This window comes from Puntigrus tetrazona, chromosome 7 (assembly GCF_018831695.1).
Source record: "Puntigrus tetrazona isolate hp1 chromosome 7, ASM1883169v1, whole genome shotgun sequence".
In the NCBI taxonomy this organism is placed as follows: Eukaryota; Metazoa; Chordata; class Actinopteri; order Cypriniformes; family Cyprinidae; genus Puntigrus; species Puntigrus tetrazona.
In genome coordinates this window covers 12,787,288-12,808,358 of record NC_056705.1, presented here as the reverse complement: position 1 = coordinate 12,808,358, position 21,071 = coordinate 12,787,288, and the positions used below count along the sequence as shown (strand labels likewise).

Sequence of the window (21,071 nt, the reverse complement as noted above, 5' to 3'; positions counted from 1 at the left end):
TACATCTGGAAAGGCTGAACTCGAAAACACAGGCGTCTTTTGCAGTGTGTTTATCCTCTATTTTTTACATTACGTACAGAAAATATTATATAAGGTTATTGAACGAGAATTTAACACATTTAAGGTGTACATATTGATAGTGTGAATCAGATGAGGCAAAGAAGGCGTAGCTGTTTTTAATTTGTCTTTATTTTTGACAAATGTCAAATGTTTTTCTTTACTCTATGTCCACTGCTGCGCTGGTTTCACATTTCCTGCCAGTCCTACCATACTAGTTTGCTGACTTTTGTTCTACACTAAACTTCAAAATCTAAATAAATTTCACAACACGTGACAGCACTTCATTTTTTTTAACATATAGGCAAGATCAGCGATTCGTAACTTGCAAAATGAGGTTGAAAGTGGCTGCATGCACAGATGACCTTTGTCAGTCCCACTGTCACACAATGTGGCTTCTAGCAACAAGCATGTTCACATATGTAAGCAATTCTTCAGAATAAATAATAAGATGATAAATGGCTTAAAAATGTGTTTACTGATACATTTCACATTTATTTATTGATAGGTGAAATCAATTAAAAAGTGACTTCTAAAATCCTTTGCTATTGTGCTTTTGCATCGTTTGTAACACCGACATAAAATAGTGCTTCTCTTATCAGGAGTCATGCAAAACAAAAAGGTAATTTATTTAATGCAGGTGAACTGCTTTCCAAGTAACACAACAGCACTGTGCAAGGTGAAACTAAGCAGAACCTAATTTAAACATGTCCCCATGATAATGCCGTGTTTACTATGTGTTCTCTTTAATGCTGCATATTAAATGTAAAACAATCGCTGACTTTTGAACATTTTTTTTTTTTTTTTTATTTGTAACCAAAATTACACATTGCTCCTAATATTCAGTGCATAAATGCAGCTTCAGATCACAATAAGGTACATTAAAACTCAGGTAAACTTCATGTAAAAAAAAAAGAAAAAAATGCACAACAGAACGAATACTAGGATGCAACTGCATTTAAAATCCTTTCTATTATTAATTACACAATGTAAGCAACTGAATACCCTTTTATAGGTTTTAAGGCCCCTTAGGAAAGAATGAAGCACTGTACATTTCAGATTAACAACGGCTTATCAGCCTATATCACAGAAAATGCATTAGACGTGAAGGGCACTTAGAAAAGCGCACTTACAATTAAGACGGATCAACAGTATCTTTCTGTAATGTCAGTATTAGGTTAGGTTCTTTGGTCATTAGTATACGAATGCAAGCCAAATAAGGCATGTAATAATCCAGTTGTTTGTCTGATTCTATTATGATCTTATAGTGATCTAGAAATTGTGATGGCAACTTTGCGTTAGGATGTGGCATATTGTCCCTGCATAGTAACAATGTTAGGACAGATCCTAGGCCATCCATGTTTATCATACATAAGTAACATTCACTTAAAACATGCATAACAGCATTAAGATTCCTGTAAACTGGAATTGCTGGTGTTCTCGTAGATCCCCACTTATATGCCTCTATAGTGTCTGGTACCCATCGGTCCTCCGTTTTCTGCTGATGAGGTAAGCGACGACTACAATGATGATGAGGATGATGAGGATTATGCCCACGGCGATGGGAACGCGGTAGTCAGGTTGATCCGCCTTGCATAGATCAGCTGTTGCACAAAACAGAGCACAATGAATTTGATGAAGATTGAAGGTTTTCACGATGCAAAGGACAATTTTTAATATGGCACGATAGAGACAGCATGGTGGATGTAGTCCAGAGACTGCAAATGTGGCATAAGCTGTACAGTGTTTTCCACCCTTAAATTGCAATATATTATTAGAATGTATTACAATACTTTTTAAAATAGGTGGTCGGTATCAACTGCTCATTTTCGGGTTGTGTTGAAAATAATATATATATATATATATATATATATATATATATATATATATATATATATTTATTTTTTACATAGCTTTTAAAGCTAACAAATCGTGTCCAATATTAAATAATAATAAATAAAGAGTTCAATTAAAAAAATAGCAGACTTTAATTTAAAAAGTAAAAATAAAACATGCTGAGAATAAGTGAGAAGGTTTGAGAATAACTTTAGTTAATAGGTGGCCTTTGGACTTTATAACAGGCAGGTATCTCCTTAGTACCATTTGTTATACAGCTGGTCTAACCAGCTTTTTTGCATTGCCATGGCACCTTTGCTACGATCTTTGTAAACAAGCTTTATGAAGTATCTAGGACATAAGGTAAACAGTGCATGGGCTGTTACTGTTGTTTACAAGGATGGATTGGTTTAAGATAATGAAGCGTCATCACTTTATACTTACGCGGTCCGAATACGTTGTTTTTAATTTCTAAGGCCTGAATTCTGAACTGGGTCAGATCCAGACTCACACCGTTCCCCATGTCCACTGTCTCATCCTTACAGGAGTAAGAGTGACCCACATCCACAGAAAACAACTGAAGAGACCTGTTCAGCCCTGTGAAATTGCTTAACACTTTGACAAAAAGAAAAATAATTAGATCAGTGTTGGCATGGATGCGCACAAAATGATTAACCATTAACCAAGTCTCCTGCTGTTTTTAATTCCACGAATGTAATTGTGATAAAAATAATTCACATAATTCATTTACACAGATAAAACAAAAAACCTTGTTGAAAAATCCTGCAAATGTCATAAAGTTATTGTTTTTGAATTAAAAATGAAAGGATGATATTTACTGTAAGTAAAAATCTAACTAATACTTCCTTATTCTTTCTTGGCAGAACGTCACATTTATTGTTGCTAAACTGGTTGAGCTGCATGGCCTAGTGTTTGTTTTATTGATGCTTGGCTTTTTATGTCATTTTAAAAAGATTATGAAGCAGGAAATTTGTCTTGCTCAGTAGATTTCAGTAGATATTTCAATTAACCAATAAGTTAATAAGGATACAGAACTCATTGCAGTTAAAATATCAATAGAAAAAAATCTCAGGAATAAACTGCAGAAATCTAAAGATATGCTTTGTTGTGGGTGTTTTACAAGGAAAATGGCACTTGTACATGACAGCATATTTACCGTTTGGCGTGAAAGCGTAAGTTAAATCGTATTGAACATAATCGACATAGACCTTTTTCGTTGACTCATTCTAGAAAAGCAAAAAAAAAAAACGTTTATTACAACGATGACCCAAAAATACATGAACACAACTGAAAAAGAACCATAATGCATCACACAATTTTTTAAAACAAATACATATGTGAAAATATAATAAAATAAAAAAAAATCAATAAGTCACAACAAGGTATTCAACAAAATAATGAACAAATCTGTTACCTAATGAGGAATAGACATTATCTATATAACTGCGCCATACTGATATGTGCATCGAAATCATTCTGCGAACACCTGCTGCCTCGCTGTGAGCCAGTCGGTTAATTCGTTGCTGGGAGCTTTATATCCGACAGAAATTAAATAATGCAGTCTTTTATACTTCCTCCTAAAGTGCTTCAGAGTTCCGTTTTTCAGACCACACAAATTCAGGTTGTATTGAAAGATGCATGTCTTTTTCCACTAGCCGGATGCACACTTACTGCAATGCTAAAACTATTTTCTAGATTTTAAAAAGTGTAAATTGTTGCTACTTGCCACACGTGAAACACATAATTGATAAAGATTTTGATGACGTTTCTTCGTACATGAAAAGACTGTCTAGAATAAACTATTTTTTTAAAATCCATAAAGAGACTTACTTTCTTAAATCTGAAGGTAATATCACCTTCGTCAAAATGGAGAAAGATGGACACATCCGGTAAACATTCTCCGGTGGCATGAGTTTTGCTCGGCTGAACAATGTACGTGCCATTAACCTAGAGAAACAAAAATACTTATAATATGTATACGAAACATGGAAAAATAACAGATGTGAAACGTATTAGTGATTTAGATAGAAGCTGAATCGCATTTGAATGAAGAGCAACACAAAACATCTCACCTGGCTGTTGCTTACACGGATCGCGATTGCCGTGTCAAGCATAATGCATATGCCTTTATCATCGCTAACATTGTATTTCCCCATTGTCAGGTTGGTGGCTGATGTTGGCGAAGGTACCGGTGTAGTAGTAGGTGCAGAGGTCGTCGTGTTCGGGTTGTGGGTCGTCGTGTTCGGGTTGTGGGTCGTCGTGTTCGGGTTGTGGGTCGTCGTGTTCGGGTTGTGAGTCGTCGTGTTCAGACTGGGAGTAGTTGTGTTCAGACTGGGAGTAGTTGTGTTCAGACTGGGAGTAGTTGTGTTTATACTGGGAGCAGATGTTGGGGTTGCACTGGCGGACGCATAAACTGAACTACAATCACCTGAGGTGAGAGCTGAGGAGAAAGATGCAGACAAGAGAATGTAAGAAAACGTGCATCCAAGTGGGAGCTAAATCTGACAAAAACTCAATTAGAAAAAAAGCATTGTTTTTATTATTACGGTTGATAATAACAGGTGAAGAAGAAAGAAAATAGACATCGTGCAGAGAGAGTCTAGCTGTTCTGCACATGGAGCGCTATTTACATACATTCACTTCCTCCCTCGCGCGCCGTCACAAGTGTGCAAGCGTCAAAATTTCCCAACAGGGAAATGTGACAATTCACATCAGCCGATTTCACGTGATGTCTGATCGTTAGGTTAGCCGCATAAAAGAAATGCAAGCGCTGACAATGTGACTGACGCTCTCCTTGGTTTAGAGAAAGTCTCGCAGGTTGCCAGTTCGCCGGGGGGAAAAAGGCGCACTTGTGAACTGCACTTGTCCGTTTTGAACACGAATAGGAGTATGAGTAAATTAAAAAAAAGTTATATAGGCTATAATAGTAGCTTTCTGAAAGATACTACATTTCACTGAACTCTGAGGAACCTGAAAGAATATTTATATGTTAATGTGTCCATAAAAGTGTAATAGAACTGACTGATTTCAGCAATAAGGAAGTGGTTGTGTTCCTGTAGCCTATGTTACTGTAACGTTAAATCTAATCCTCCTTATACGAAATTGATCTTAAGCTTTGTTTTACTGGCGTTGTCTTTACCAGCGTTTTGTCTTAATTGCTTTCTATTTAAGTCACGCATAAAATCGAAACTACGGTATTTCCCGAAAGGTATGGCCAACGATGCATCTCTTTCCGGACTTTATTATTTAATAAAATCGTTCTTGCGAGTAAAACCTCGGGTCAAATTTTAAATATCACATTTCATAGCCTACAATTATGTTGGAACGCAACCATTTCCTTATTGCCGAAATCAGTCCGTTTTATATTGGCTTGCACCTTTTTTGAGGGACGTAATAGGCTATCATCCTTTACTAATCTTTTAAGTTTTAAGAGGTCCGTGCAATTTCCCACGATACGTAAAAGTACACCACGGTATTTAATGAGTGGCGCACATACGGCAAATGCATATTTCGAATCAAAGCAGCGCAGTTAAATAATTACTTTACCTGTTGCAGCAATGACGAACGCGATCGATAATAATCCGTATTTCATTTTCGCATTTATTCTGATGTGCCCGACACACACACAAAAAAAAACTCGCTGGAGCTGTAGAGCTGCGGAGGTATCTGTCGCTGAAACGCACTGCACTTATTCGCCTGAAACGAAACCACTGATAAAGCGACGGAAGGTCAACCTTTCCTCACTGGCTTTGAGCGTTTGTCCAATCACGACTCTGGTGAGGCACTCGGCGTCCCAGAAATTCAATACAGTGACCGAGTTAAGGTTTTTAGAAAGCGAAAATTAACAGATGCTAGTATTTTGTCACCGCCACTGTTGGATTTCTTAGTGGAACTGCTTTTAGGAGATATTTTAATCGCGGTAACCATTTTGAAACAGATGGCTATGCATTGATAATCTTGTTTACGAGATGTCATACTCAGATTAGCCGTTGTATTGCTGTTTCCTCCATTCGTTAAAACGTTTACATGTCATGCGATATGAAATGAAGAAACATTCCCAAAAGGTTTTATTTCTCACAGAAGGGCTACTTGGACCGCCATGTTGAAATCAAACCTTTACCTCGTTTTAATGGACGTTATGCAGAATAAAAGACTGCAAATAGCGCATCTTCTGCAATGTCAAAAGATTGCATTTATGTGTCCTACAGGTATATGACAACAGCCACAATCAGCCAGCGCAAGCTTAACCAAAAAAGATGGGTCATGTGCTAATTTCACACCTCCTCTCTTCGTCATACTTTTCTACAAAGACAGAAAGCCTTAAAATAAAGATAGAAAAAAGAAGACAACGAATGGCATCGGTTCATTTTTATTTGCTTTGAAAATATAAATGCAGTTGTTAAAAACCCCTTATAAATTAATCTAAGCAGGAAGTTGTTGTTATTTTGCTTATCTATCATGTGACAAATGCAGGAAGTGAAAATTTGACTCACCAGGCATGACACTTTACTGAAGTAGAGACTGTTTAAGCATGTCTTAATACACACCCAAACGTCAGAGTTTTCACAAATGCAATTAGATCTTTGTCTCTTAAAACGGGCCTACGAATATATGACTTTTTTTTTACGAAAATGCATTGAAATCACGTAACATGAAAGCACACGCTTGCTGAGATTTGTTTTGTCATAACCTCTGGATCTCATGACTCCCAGGGTAAGGCGGGGAAGTTCTGGTAAATTCATAGTATGTGGAAAAACGAGCACTGGAAATGCTGATCGTAATGCGTCGCTTTTCTCTTCTTAGACTTGAAGATAGAAGTCACATACTTTCGCATTTCCAGCGTACAAATAATATTATCTCTTGAGTCCTTCAATACAAGGTGAATGTAAAAGATCTTAAAGTACTTTATTCCCATTCAGACTGAATTTCTGAGTCAGTTCTTGCTTCTTTCTTAATCTTCCTCATCTTCACTACTGCTGGATTCCCCAAACAGGTCTTTTCCGCTAGCTGTGATGGACTTTGTGTGTTCTTCTTGTTTGCTGACGGTCATGGAGATTAGAGTAGAGATGTCACTAAAGCCCAAGAGCAGTGTGCTGTTGTCAGGTCCATGCAGAGAGATAGTCTGGATCTTGGAGTCAGGAGTAAAGACAGACAACATCGTACCATTGTCCAGGTCCCACATGCTCACTGCTTCTGTTTAACAGATAGATCAAAAGATGCATCCCGTATAAATAAATCTCATTTTAGTATCCCACAAAAATTATTAATCATACTGTGAAAATGCAAAGTCCCTATTCTAAGACATCCACCGTAACATCCCATGCTAAAGATTACAGAAGTTTGAATCTTATTCTTGACCTAGATTAAACAGATATCATCTGGAACATGTCAACACAAGTATGAGCAAAGGTCTGCAGTACCTGATAATAAAATAGCCTTGGATTGTCCTTCAGTGATAAAGAGCAAGCTGGACCAGTTAAGATTTAAACTTCCGTAGCCAGAGATGGTTTTATGTTTCCTTCGGAACGGCTCCCATACTTTTAACCTGGGTTTTAGATAAGTGCAACAATGCTCTTAATATGCTCTCTATATACAAATGTATATATATATATATATATATATATATATATATATATATATATATATATATATATATATATATATATATATATATATAGTCTGCAATGATTTAGTTTTGACTGTCATTTTATTCAAATTAAAAACATTTTAAATTGAAATATTTATTTATTATGAGATAAAAGACAGCCTTAGTGAACATGAGACTTAAATGAGAAATAAAATAAATAAATAAGTAAATAAATAATAATTTAAAAATAATATATATATATATATATATATACACACACACACACACACATATATATATATATATATATATATATATATATATATATATATATATATATGTGTGTGTGTGTGTGTGTGTGTGTGTGTGTGTGTGTATGTTTATATATATATAAACTTATAATTATTAACTTATATATTTACTTATAAAATATTTGTTACGCATACTTGTTGAATCCTGCAATGCCGAAAACCACTCTGCAGGCATCATCGCTTATAGCTATGCAGCAGATTCCAGGTTCATTTTTCAATCTCTTCCGCACCTTTACATATATAAGAAACATTCATCTTACTGAATACATAAAGAAAAGAAATTACATTTTAAAGCAAATACTTTTTGAATGTAAAGATTTAACTGTTGGGCCTGAGGTGAGCAATGTACCCACTTCTTTTTGATTAAATATAACATGACTGAAAAAAACTCAAAACATTTAAACAGATTTGCATACTTTTCCCTGCTGTGTATCCCAAACGGTGAGGTATGGAGCATGTTGGGCTTCGCTGTAGTTGGAAACCACCAAGTACCCCCCAGAGTGAGTGATCGCGGCAGTACGAAGGCTCAGATGGGACCAGCGGTCCTCCAGGGTGTGCAGATGCTCTTCAGAAACCACACTGAAGACGTTGAGATGATGGGCAAAATATGAGCAGATGACCACCTAAGTGATACACAGAGACAAGTGAGAGAGAGATCAAGAGATACAGGTTGAAGCAGTGCACTTAAGTTCATTTCACAACCATGTATATGGATTATTATTTAAGAATTCAGTTTTGTTTATTGGTCAACTTCCTTTGTACCTGCTCATCACCACTGAGAAGATACTGGTCTATAGAGTTGAACTTCTCTCTGTCGAGGCGCTGCTGTTCATCTTTTTCTCTCTTCACTTCACGGTCTTGTCTCCTTCTTTTTGCCGTTTGGGTTTCTGTGCGCCTGTCCCATGGCATTACTAGGCCTGTGTAACAAGTTTAGATGTTTGTTGTTGTTTTTTTGATATATGCTATAAAAATCTATGTGGGACTGAGACGTTGTATAAATGAAATGGTAAAGTCGACTATCAAGTACATATTAATACCTGTCTTTTCTTTTGAGGACATAATTTGGGAATCTCTGTCCATGCTGGAGAGTAGGGTTTCTTTGTAAGACGTCTTGATACGCCCTTTAATGTAGCCAGAGTCCAGATCCCACAATATCAGATGGTCCCTAAATCGTGCCACATCCATGCAACCTCACAAATGTTACTCAAACTAGACTAAGCAATACAGTAATTTTCTGTTTCTGCCGAAAGAGGAAGTGAGTTCTTACCGTGTTTCTGAAAGGCCCAGCAGTATTTCACCATCTAAGAGCCGATAGTCTTGTCGAGGACAGGGCACGATGAACAGTCCAGACTGTTTCTTAACGTAGCTCTTTTTAAGAAGGTCGTACACCAGCAATGTCTACAAAAAAAGTTTCAGACCAGCATAAATATCGGTCCCTTTTAATACCTTCAGTCTGTGTGGTGAACAGAAGTACCTGGTAGACAGATGTAGGCGTATCGGTGAAATTGGCGGCGCCGTGGTCGGACAGAATATAGACTTTCAGGTCTCGTACAAGAGCAATGTCTGAAGAGGAGAACAGGCCGTGCTCCACCTGCACAGGACGACCCTTAAATCGTGTCCGTGCCACATTCCAGATTCTCACAGTCCCGGGACGGGTGCTTTGACACACTACGTACCTGATTCAGAGAGAATGTTTACAGCTTTCCACAAAAAAAGCTTTGTTTGTGCACATTGACAGACATATTTTCTACGCGAAAAACAATAAATTTAGATTCATGTACTTGAATTGCATAATGACACAGTTATCTATTATAGTTACATAGTTACAAAACGGCTTTAAACAGTCCTAAAACATCTCGTGCAGACTTGCTGTTATAAACTGCACAGAGTGGCCATATGTATGCCAGTTGTTCAGTGGACTTTGTACCTTGGATATCTCTGCATGGTTACAATCTCAGATGTCCCGTCGCTGTGTACTTTGTGCACGTTATATGTGAGTGTTTGGTCGTTTATTCTGGATGCCAGGTTCCACATGCGCAAGCATCGCTCCCCGGGACAGAAACCCACACAGTACCGCAGATCAGAACACACACCTGCAATATAGTGAAGAAGAACCACGTTGAGACATACTTACAAATACTGCTACTGAGTAAAAAAATAAAAATAAATTAATTAATTAATATAAATATAAATATATAAATTAATATATATATATATATATGTATATGTATATATATATGTATATGTATATATATATATATATGTATATATATATATGTATATATATATATATATATATATATATATATATATATATATATATATATATATATATATATATATATATATATATATATATATATATATATATATATATATATATATATATATATATATATATATATATATGTATATATATATATATATATATGTATATGTATATATATATATATATATATATATATATATATATATATATATATATGTATGTATATGTATATATATATATAGATAGGTTATTTAGATTTTAGATGTTATTTAAATGATAATGAATTTTCATCTCATAGGTGTTCTTTTTCAAGTTTGTTTGTCTCATATTTTTTGTCGATCAATAAAAAAACTTTTACTGCATGCCTGGGTCAGGGTTATTACAGTTATTTAAAACTAAAACCATAAAAAAGTACATTCGTCAATATATTAAAATACAAATAGCTGTCATACAATATTTCTTTTAATTTAACTTGAAGTACTAAACAAAAACGAATATATATATAAATTACTGGATCAACGTAGATGTTTATAACGACACTATGGTAGTATATCAACAATATTAAAATAACGCTGGTTATTTTAATTATATATTTTTTCAATATTTATTTATCTGTATAAAATACAACGAATGCTACCATTATGTATAAATGGGACTGGACTCAAACAACGTTGTGTTTGTTTTGATATAAGAGACATAATGGTGTTGAGTGCTGCAGACAATAATCTTTAACAGGTTTATTGACAAACCGTGAGCCAGCAGGCCAGGAAACCGTGCCATGTGTTTATGATCTTCAGTCTCTAGGTTCCAGATAACAATTTCTGTAGTGGTGCTGTGAGGGGTGGGACAAAAGGCCACAATGTGGGACCCTCCCCCTGCAATGGTGACCTGGGAAACGTAGTCCTGACTGCAACCCAAGATAGAGCGCAGGTACTGGAAAGATGCTGTGCTGAACAGTTCAATGTGAATGATTTCACCGTGTCTTTTATAGGGGTATCTGCAAAAACCAAAGAATCATATATAATAGATTATAAAAGCTCAGTGTTGCATCATGGTACGTTTCACTTTTGGGTGAATTACTCTTTAACACTACCTGCAGAAGAGCAGTAAATACTGAGAGCTGATCTCTACAGCTTGTATAGATGCTGCAGGGTGCTGAGCTTTCAATGTGACTGACACAACTCCGCTTTTAGCATTGAATATTGCTGCTTCTCCTCCATCCCTGCGAATGAGAAGCAAGACAGATACAAGAAATTGCATTAAAGCAAAGCTTCACATGTAAGGTTTTTAAAAATATTTTTTACCAGTCGTAAAGTAGTTTTTTAATAGGCATCTTCCAAACTCTTTTATTTTTTTAAAAGATGTTAATGTTAATGTTAATGCTTAACAAATATGCATTAATTTGTTTTAAAATGACAGTAAAGACATTTCTAATTTTAAAAGAATTAAATATATATATATATTCCTCAAAATAAAGACTGGAGTAATGATGCTGAAAATTAAGCTTTTATAAATTATTCTATAAATTAATTAATAAATTATATATATATATATATATATATATATATATATATATATATATATATATATATATATAATTAAATTATAAATTTATATATATATATATATATATATATATATATATACAAACCGATTCCAAAAAGTTGGGACACTATACAAATCGTGAATAAAAACTGAATGCAATGATGTGTAGGTGCCAACTTCTAATATTTTATTCAGAATAGAACATAAATCACGAAACAAAAGTTTAAACTGAGAAAATGTACCATTTTAAGGGAAAAATATATTGATTCAGAATTTCATGGTGTCAACAAATCCCAAAAAGTTGGGACAAGTAGCAATGAGAGGCTGGAAAAAGTAAATTTAAGCATAACGAGGAGCTGGAAGACCAATTAACACTAATTAGGTCAATTGGCAACATGATTGGGTATAAAAAGAGCTTCTCAGAGTGGCAGTGTCTCTCAGAAGCCAAGATGGGTAGAGGATCACCAATTCCCACAATGTTGCGCAGAAAGATAGTGGAGCAATATCAGAAAGGTGTTACCCAGCGAAAAATTGCAAAGACTTTGCATCTATCATCATCAACTGTGCATAACATCATCCAAAGATTCAGAGAATCTGGAACAATCTCTGTGAGAAAGGGTCAAGGCCGTAAAACCATACTGGATGCCCGTGATCTCCGGGCCCTTAAACGACACTGCACCACAAACAGGAATGCTACTGTAAAGGAAATCACAGAATGGGCTCAGGAATACTTCCAGAAACCATTGTCAGTGAACACAATCCACCGTGCCATCCGCCGTTGCCAGCTGAAACTCTACAGTGCAAAGAAGAAGCCATTTCTAAGCAAGATCCACAAGCTCAGGCGTTTACACTGGGCCAGGGATCATTTAAAATGGAGTGTGGCGAAATGGAAGACTGTTCTGTGGTCAGACGAGTCACGATTCGAAGTTCTTTTTGGAAATCTGGGACGCCATGTCATCCGGACTAAAGAGGACAAGGACAACCCAAGTTGTTATCAACGCTCGGTTCAGAAGCCTGCATCTCTGATGGTATGGGGTTGCATGAGTGCGTGTGGCATGGGCAGCTTGCATGTCTGGAAAGGCACCATCAATGCAGAAAAATATATTCAGGTTCTAGAACAACATATGCTCCCATCCAGACATCATCTTTTTCAGGGAAGACCCTGCATTTTTCAACAAGATAATGCCAGACCACATTCTGCATCAATCACAGCATCATGGCTGCGTAGGAGAAGGATCCGGTACTGAAATGACCAGTCTGCAGTCCAGATCTTTCACCTATAGAGAACATTTGGCGCATCATAAAGAGGAAGGTGCGACAAAGAAGGCCCAAGACGATTGAACAGTTAGAGGCCTGTATTAGACAAGAATGGGAGAGCATTCCTATTTCTAAACTTGAGAAACTGGTCTCCTCTGTCCTCAGACGTCTGTTGAGTGTTGTAAAAAGAAGGGAGATGCCACACAGTGGTGAAAATGTCCTTGTCCCAACTTTTTGGGATTTGTTGACACCATGAAATTCTGAATCAACATATTTTTCCCTTAAAATGGTACATTTTCTCAGTTTAAACTTTTGTTCCGTGAGTTATGTTCTATTCTGAATAAAATATTAGAAGTTGGCACCTACACATCATTGCATTCAGTTTTTATTCATGATTTGTATAGTGTCCCAACTTTTTGGAATCTGTTTGTATATATATATATATATATATATATATATATATATATAGGGCAACTTGTAGAGAAAAAAGAAGGGTAATAATAGCAGTAGATTTTCATAATAATATATTTAATAGAATATTGAAATAAAATTTCTTTCCCTATTCATTTGTGATGTCTCCTAAAAATACATAATAAACATGCTTTTAGTCCTGCGTCCTCATTTGAAATCATGAAATCAGCATCCTGTTTTGTAACAGAAAGCCTGATCTGAAATACTGAAAACATTTTCCTGAGATGTTGATTTATGAAACACAATTTAAAAAAAAAAAATGTAAATAATAATTACAAAATATTATCATATTTCCACAAGAGTGTCACTAAATAAATTTTAAACATTTTTGGGAGTGATCATGATAAAATATCCAATTGTTTGGTATCTGAAAAACCCTGAACGTGCTCCTTACAGGACATCCAGACTTAAAACTGTGACATGCAGAGTCTCAAAGAAATTCACTGAAATATAATGCCCACATACCTTTTTATCTTATCAACCCCAAACTTTTTAACAGCAGTGTACTGTATATCTTTATGCATGTGACTTGAGTAACAGTGCTGCACTTCAATTACTCACAGGTTGCAAGTTGCAAGTCCTTTAATCATCCTCTGTTACACTATGGTATATTGTGCCACAAAAAACAAGTTTGAATATAAATGATCAAGGACGATGTTAAAAATACATTCCAGGTGCTCTTTCTTAACACTGGGATCTTTAGGAGGACATGCAAAGCAGCAGGTGCTACATGCAAATGTAAACAGCACAAAGACACACTTTCCAACGTAATTCTCTTATCCTACTTCTTTGGATGTTTAATAATAGCGTCTATCCTTCTCAAAGACGTTGCTGATGGGTAAATGTGGGCATTTTGTTGAAACGCATTCGTTAGGTATCCGTGGCCTGGAAAGCTGCTGAAGTATTTAAAAAAAAAACATCTGCAGCTTAGTTTCAGGAGACAGGGGAGGAAGTTTGGGGTTCTGACAGTACATTTCCACAGTACAATGAACTCTTTTATCACAAAGTATTTGATTCCTCATGACAGAGACTAGAGAGGACATGGGAAATCATTAGGGAAAGAGATAAAAAAAAAAGGGAACTGTCACATAACAAGGGCCATATTCTGACTGTTATTCCTCATATGAATGGCTCATGTTTCCATAGCTCTTATAACTACTGTTATTTTAATAACAAGCTCAGACAGTTTCACATTACTAGTCACCCCAATTGCGTGTATGTGCATGCACGTGATGCTTCCAGCTTAATCACATTAAGCGCGGAGGTTCGTTTCTCCTGTCAATCATCTATCCCGATTAATCCATGCTTTTTAATCATTTAATTAAATACGAGAAAGACGAACAGCTTCTGGGAAAACTTTACTCTTAAATAATATATTGTGCGACCAGACAATGTAAATCAGTCTGAGAACAGCGGCATTGTTTTCACACGCGCCTGGAAATGGGATACGCGTTGCATTGTTACGGAAGAGCGCATTTGTTATTTAAGAACGAAATACTGCGCTGATTAATCGGTCTAAATGGGCACGTGTGCTGTAATGTACTAATAACCTGTAGGCCAAGAGAACGTAGTCTTTGAAAGAGTGGCGAGACACTAAGATGGACTGATCTTTGTGGACGGGCTCGAAGTCCAGGGTGAGGTTTACACAGCGCAGCATTGAACAAGACGCCACAAGATCAAACACCTAAGAGCAGAATAAAAGAGAAACAGAGGAAGTTAGAACCAAACTGATCACTGGTCATATTTCTTTATAATGTCAATGGCTGTTAATTGGTTTAGTTACCATACAAGCTGTAAATGGTTGAACATCGCATTATATGTAATTTTACAGTAGTATACTATTGAACTGATGTTTATTAGTTAGCAAGTTAAAATCTCTTAAAATTACTTTAGAAATTATTGTGAAAAGGATAAGAGTGCAATGTATATAGTTTATAGTTTTTGTTATTAGTAATGCACCTTAAAGCATTTTTGTTACATTTTATGTTATTTAGTCAATGTTTTTTGAATAGTTTACATAGTATGTATTTAGTAGTACTGTCAAATAATTAATCACGATTAATCGCATCCAAAATACATTTTTAATATATGTATATTTAATATATTATATATGTACAATCATAATATATGTGTATATAATACTGTGTATATTTATTATGTATATATAAATCCACACATACAGTATATATTTAAAACATTTACATGTATATATTTATTTTCTTATATATTAATATATTTTATAAACAAGATATTTAAAAAATATATGTATGTGTATTTATATTTACATAAATGTACACACTCATATGTTATGTAAGCAATGTTTATTTTGAATGCGATTGATTGTCTGACAGCATTAATATTTATGTGCATACTCATAATTTATATTAGTGCTGTCAAATGATTAATCTCAATTAATTGCCTCATATATATATATATATATATATATATATATATATATGATAAGTGTGTAATATGTACATTTATCATGTAAATATATGTACATACATATGCATGTATAAATTATATATATGCATGTATAAAACAATATGTAGTTTATATATTAAATGAATATACTAGATTAGTCGTTTAACAGCACAAATTTATATGTACAACTTATTCAAAAATATGCTTTTTTTATTGTAAATGTAACAAGGTCTTTTTTTTACAGTACATATAGGAAGAATGATCTGCCTGAGGCTTCACCTTAACCAGGTGACTTCCGTCATAAAAAACCACCAGCAACAGACCATCGCAGGCAGTTGTGACGACAGGAACATCCAGAGAATCCTTCTCCATGTACAGCACCTTCCCAGAATCCACCTCTCTCACCTGGAGACAGTGGCCCATCTGTAGCACAAGCACACTGTCATCCAGACAGAGGGTGAGCGAGTCAGAGGCCCAGTCCACTGCAGGTCCTCGAGCCCTCGGTAAGGACCTCACGGGTCTCGTTTGCTCATCCAGAAGCCACAGATTTAGCATTCCATCACAGGAGCAGGAAATGATGCAATGCCGACCATGAGCCAGAGCTGTCACAGCACTCATATGACCTAGTTAAATATGAGTCAGGATGTTAAGGAGATCGTTTGGCCAATACATGATAAAGAATCCTATTTTAGTAGGTTAGTACTTTGGTCATAAATCACTTCAAGTCATAGCGCTGTTCACTCGTGAGGTCAGTCTGTAGGCCAAATCGAAAGTCTAATTCACTATACGTTCCCTTTGGAGTTTTCTATGAGGTTTTTTTTAGAAAGACTGCATGCTTTCAATATTTTGTAAAATAAGGTGTGGTCAAAAAAAACTTAAACAGACTTCTTGTTCTGCAACATACAGTAAATTCCACACCATCAATCCTCAAACATGAATTTTGAAACCCCTGCTACCAAGACAGCTGTATTCTCCATGTGACAGATCATTCGCATAAACCACATGAACTCACTTCCTTCTTCTGCTTGCAGGAAGTCAGCAAAAATGTTAGCACTATGCATAAAATCTGTTTTAGGAATCCATGCATTTGACAATGCCAGTAAATATATTAATAAATAAAAATAAAATAGGTTAAATAAGTTAGCATAAGTAACTGTATGTGTTGTTTTCATTTCTGTTTAGCTTTATTTATTTTATTTTATTTTTTTCAGCTTTAGATTTAATAATTTTATTACTTTTAGTACTGTAATCATTTTAGTAAACATTTTATTTGATTAGTTGCCATGGCTACATTTTAATTTCTTAATTTTAAAATGATCTTCTAAAATATATATCATATTTAATTTCAGCTTTATTCGAAGTACTGAGCTAATTTAATAGTTTTAGGTAACATTAACAACACTGTTTTTGTTGTTACCTAAAAGCCAAACTATTACCCACTTTTTGTGTAAAGTACCAGGATGTGAGTTCATGTGCTTGTCAAATGAACTATAATTAATCAGACAACCGCTGTAGTATTCAGCCGGTAACTTATCTTTTTTATTTTTAAACTGTGCTGTCAATTCAAAATGTAATCACGAGCTATGATTTTATGTTTGTATTTTATGCGTCTTCACGTAATGTTGACCCATAATGAGTGACACGTAATGTTACTCACAAATCTGAAACCATCTTTCTTAAAACCCCCTAGGAAATTTCCAAATAAACCCAAGGCTTCAAGGCTGCAATCTGACCAGTGCTACTGAGAACAATGTGTGATGTATGACTTCACATGCCACTTAAAATTCATTATTTACCATTCTAAGAATCAGAAGGTGGACACACATTAAGCCAAAATCATTGACTCAATGATAATGTCGGGAAACTGAGCTCTCCGGTAGAATTCGAATTGAAATTGAACATGTGTACCTGACAGGAGTGTGTGTACAAGTCCGCCTGGAGGAAACAGGCAGGTGTAGGAGGGCACAAGAACGGGTAGAGAAGAGCTCTTGCACTGTGCCATCAGATCATGCAGAAAAGTGTACTGTCTTGGGTCACCTGAAAAAAGACAACACAACACACAACTCATGACTTCACATTTGATATATATATATATATATATATATATATATATATATATATATATATATATATATATATATATATATATATATATATATATATATATATGTGTGTGTGTGTGTGTGTGTGTGTGTGTGTGTGTGTGAGAGTGTGTGTGTTTGCATATGTACCTAAAGCAACAGGTTTATCTTGGGAAATTATCCGCTCCAAACGGCCCAACAGTTGAGAGGCCAGCTGGCATGGATCATTTAATAGCACAGAGTGAGAAAGACACAAAACCTGACCCAACACCTTGACATCCAGAAGCTCTCTGTAGCAAACACACACACACAATAAAAGCACAAACACACAGGATACACTGTTTCAGCATTTTCTGATACTTCATATAAATTTAATGTAGGAAAGATGATAAAAGATATTTACAAGAACTTTTGATTATCACCAACTTCCATTGTGTAAAAGAATAAATAATCTTTTTAAACTCCTCATAAGAAATAAAGTTTTACAGGTTTAAAATGAGGGTGAGTAAATAGTGACAGAATTTATTTTGAGGTGAACAATTTCTGAAATACCTATAATGTCAAAAAAGTATTTTTAAATGTATTTATTTATGTATATTTATACTGTGCATACATATTTTCTTTCATAAATACATTTAAAATTCTTTTTTTGATATTATGGGGATTATATGGGGATATAAATGTTTTTATAATAAAGTCAATAAAAAGTCAATAATAATGATTAATGTAAATATAATTTAAAGTCAATAATGATGATGGGAGTTACAAACTTTAAACAAAAAAAAAAAAAAAAATTATATATAAATATATATATATATATATATATATATATATATATATATATATATATATATATATATATATATATATATATATATATATATATATATATATATATGTATATATATATATATATATATATATATATATATATATATATATATATATATATATATATATATATATATATATATATATATATATATGTGTGTACATTATTTCTAAGTTTTAGGCAAGTTTATCTCCATAAAAATCAAACAGCTATTCCTGCAAAAACAAACTTGTTTGCCGAGCCCGTATTCATACTTCTCTGGTATGATGGCAGCTTTAAGGTCCTCCTCAACATGAAAGATGGACAGACCCCACAGTTTATGCAGCAGGAACTCATAGTTAAACAGACACTGTGTGAGTAAAGGAATAATCTGCTCGGAGTGGATGTAATGATACGGCAAACAGTGCAGCCTCGCAAATTAAATTCATAGCACCTCCTTCCCTTCTCCTTCCTCATCCAGGCTAGTGGCTGAAAAACCTGGCTATTTGGGACATTCCCATTAAAGTAATCTGCAAAGTCCGCATGTACAGCTTTTACTGAGTCTCCTGTTGGTGCGTATCGCTGCAGGGCGACGTGGGTGAACTCCGCATGAGTCCAGCGCAGCACCCAAGTGCCGTCACTTTCCCCTTCTTTGACGTAACCCTTCAGACCGTGCAGCAGTCGCGCCACAAACGCATAAGGCACTGGAGAGTATTCAGAAACGGGAATCGTCTGATGATGCAAAGCCGCCATCTCACGTGTGACATGATCATCACGCCCCAGAAGCACCAAGAGCTCCTCCTCAGTCACACCAGAACAGGACAGTGATACGAGCAAAGCCGTACGACGTACCAAACACGGCCCATGCTCTCGCTCCAAACTAACAAGGATGCTCACGAAGAGTTTATTCGGATCCATAGGGGTGTTGAGACTCTCTTTCGGTGTGAAGGAACTCCATTTCCTGGTCTCAGCATAGACTAGATTGAGGTAGAGAGGGGACGGACAGGATAGACAGGATTGGAATAAAAGGTTCCACTGGTTTTCAGTCAGCTGGCGAAAATCTGATGCTAGTCTTGACACCAGTCCTGATGTGACGTCCTCACGGTTAAGGGCTGGCAGGGACAGGACCGTGACTTTAATTTGGGACTGAAAAAGATGAAAAAACAACCCCTTAAAAAACAATTATTGCTCTAATCACTATCTTCACTATATTTGTATTTTTTTAACATTGTAAAATGAAACTAAATAATATTTTAAATAAAAATATTTTATTAGAAAATATTATTTTATTTTTTTTTTATTTGTGGAGGGTCATGTGACACTTGAGACTAGAGCAATGATGCTGAAAATTCAGGTTTGCCAATACAGGAATAAATTACATTTTAAAACATAATGAAAGAAAAAATTGTTATTTTAAACTGTATGAGATATTTCACAGGTTTACTGTATTTTTCTTTTAAAAATGCAGCATTAGTAAGCATGAATAAAATCTTAATGACCATCATTGATCCCCAGATCATTATCTTTACTATTATACATTATCTTTTCAATAAAAATAAGAGAAAATAACATATTTAAAAGAATATTCAATTCAATTCAATGTTGGTGTATCACAGTATATAAGTGCACCAGATAGGGCCTTATTCAGAACTATACAACCAATCAAAATGTGGGATTTAGTGTTTTTTGTTTGTCTTAGTTTTTGAAAGAATTTAAAAGTTTTATTCATCAAGGACCCATTAAATTGATAGTGACAGCAAAGACATTAATTATGTTACAAAAGACAATACTAGTGTTACAAAAAAATGTATTTATTGACAAAGCCATTTTACAAAAGATTTTTTTTAATAATTGCTGTTCCTTTTCACTTTCTATTTCTCAAAGAATCCTAAAAACCATATATTACAGTTTTCAAAAATAAAATATTATGCAGCAAAACAATTTTAACAACAAATGTTTTTGAGTGCCAAATTGGCCAATCAGAATGATTTGTAGAGGATCATGTGACACTTAAGACTAGAGTAATGATGCTAAAAATTCCGGTTTGCCGGAATGAATTACATTTTAAAACATAATGAAAGAGAAAACCGTTATTTTAAACTTTTTGAAATATTTCACAAGTTTACTGTATTTTTTTTTTAAATGCAGCATTAGTGAGCTTAAAACACTTTGTAAAAAAAATCGTAATAAACATAAAGTTTTGAATAGCAGTATAAATCCTCTAACTGCTTACCTGTAGAATACGAGCACATTTAGACTGCGTGCTAGCAGACAGGACAGTGAAGACGTTTGGCAGTAAAGCGTCACTAAGCCAGGAAAGGTCAGCCTCATGTTCCTCGCTCAGATTATCCAGACCATCCAGCAGCAGGGTCAAGGGACGGTCTTCTGTCACCAGGCCCAA

At 35.0% G+C, this 21,071-nt stretch overlaps 2 protein-coding genes across 2 annotated transcripts; both read right to left on the bottom strand.

The window, feature by feature from the left end:
- Positions 1 to 516: 516 nt before the first annotated feature.
- Positions 517 to 5,629, bottom strand: cd68 (CD68 molecule). Its single transcript, XM_043245116.1, has 6 exons — positions 5,461 to 5,629; positions 3,987 to 4,354; positions 3,745 to 3,861; positions 3,071 to 3,140; positions 2,338 to 2,508; positions 517 to 1,661 (listed from the first exon to the last, which is right to left on the bottom strand). The coding sequence occupies exons 1-6, from the start codon at positions 5,504 to 5,506 to the stop codon at positions 1,522 to 1,524; spliced, it is 912 nt and encodes a 303-aa protein (XP_043101051.1). The 5' UTR covers positions 5,507 to 5,629; the 3' UTR covers positions 517 to 1,521.
- A 638-nt stretch (positions 5,630 to 6,267) lies between these two features.
- si:ch211-212k18.6 lies at positions 6,268 to 19,082 on the bottom strand. Its single transcript, XM_043243511.1, has 16 exons — positions 18,946 to 19,082; positions 18,010 to 18,149; positions 17,687 to 17,815; positions 16,058 to 16,401; positions 14,905 to 15,038; positions 11,175 to 11,303; positions 10,831 to 11,078; positions 9,740 to 9,905; positions 9,287 to 9,488; positions 9,080 to 9,210; positions 8,850 to 8,977; positions 8,575 to 8,729; positions 8,229 to 8,435; positions 7,948 to 8,042; positions 7,335 to 7,459; positions 6,268 to 7,107 (listed from the first exon to the last, which is right to left on the bottom strand). The coding sequence occupies exons 3-16, from the start codon at positions 17,778 to 17,780 to the stop codon at positions 6,866 to 6,868; spliced, it is 2,400 nt and encodes a 799-aa protein (XP_043099446.1). The 5' UTR covers positions 17,781 to 17,815; positions 18,010 to 18,149; positions 18,946 to 19,082; the 3' UTR covers positions 6,268 to 6,865.
- Positions 19,083 to 21,071: the final 1,989 nt, after the last annotated feature.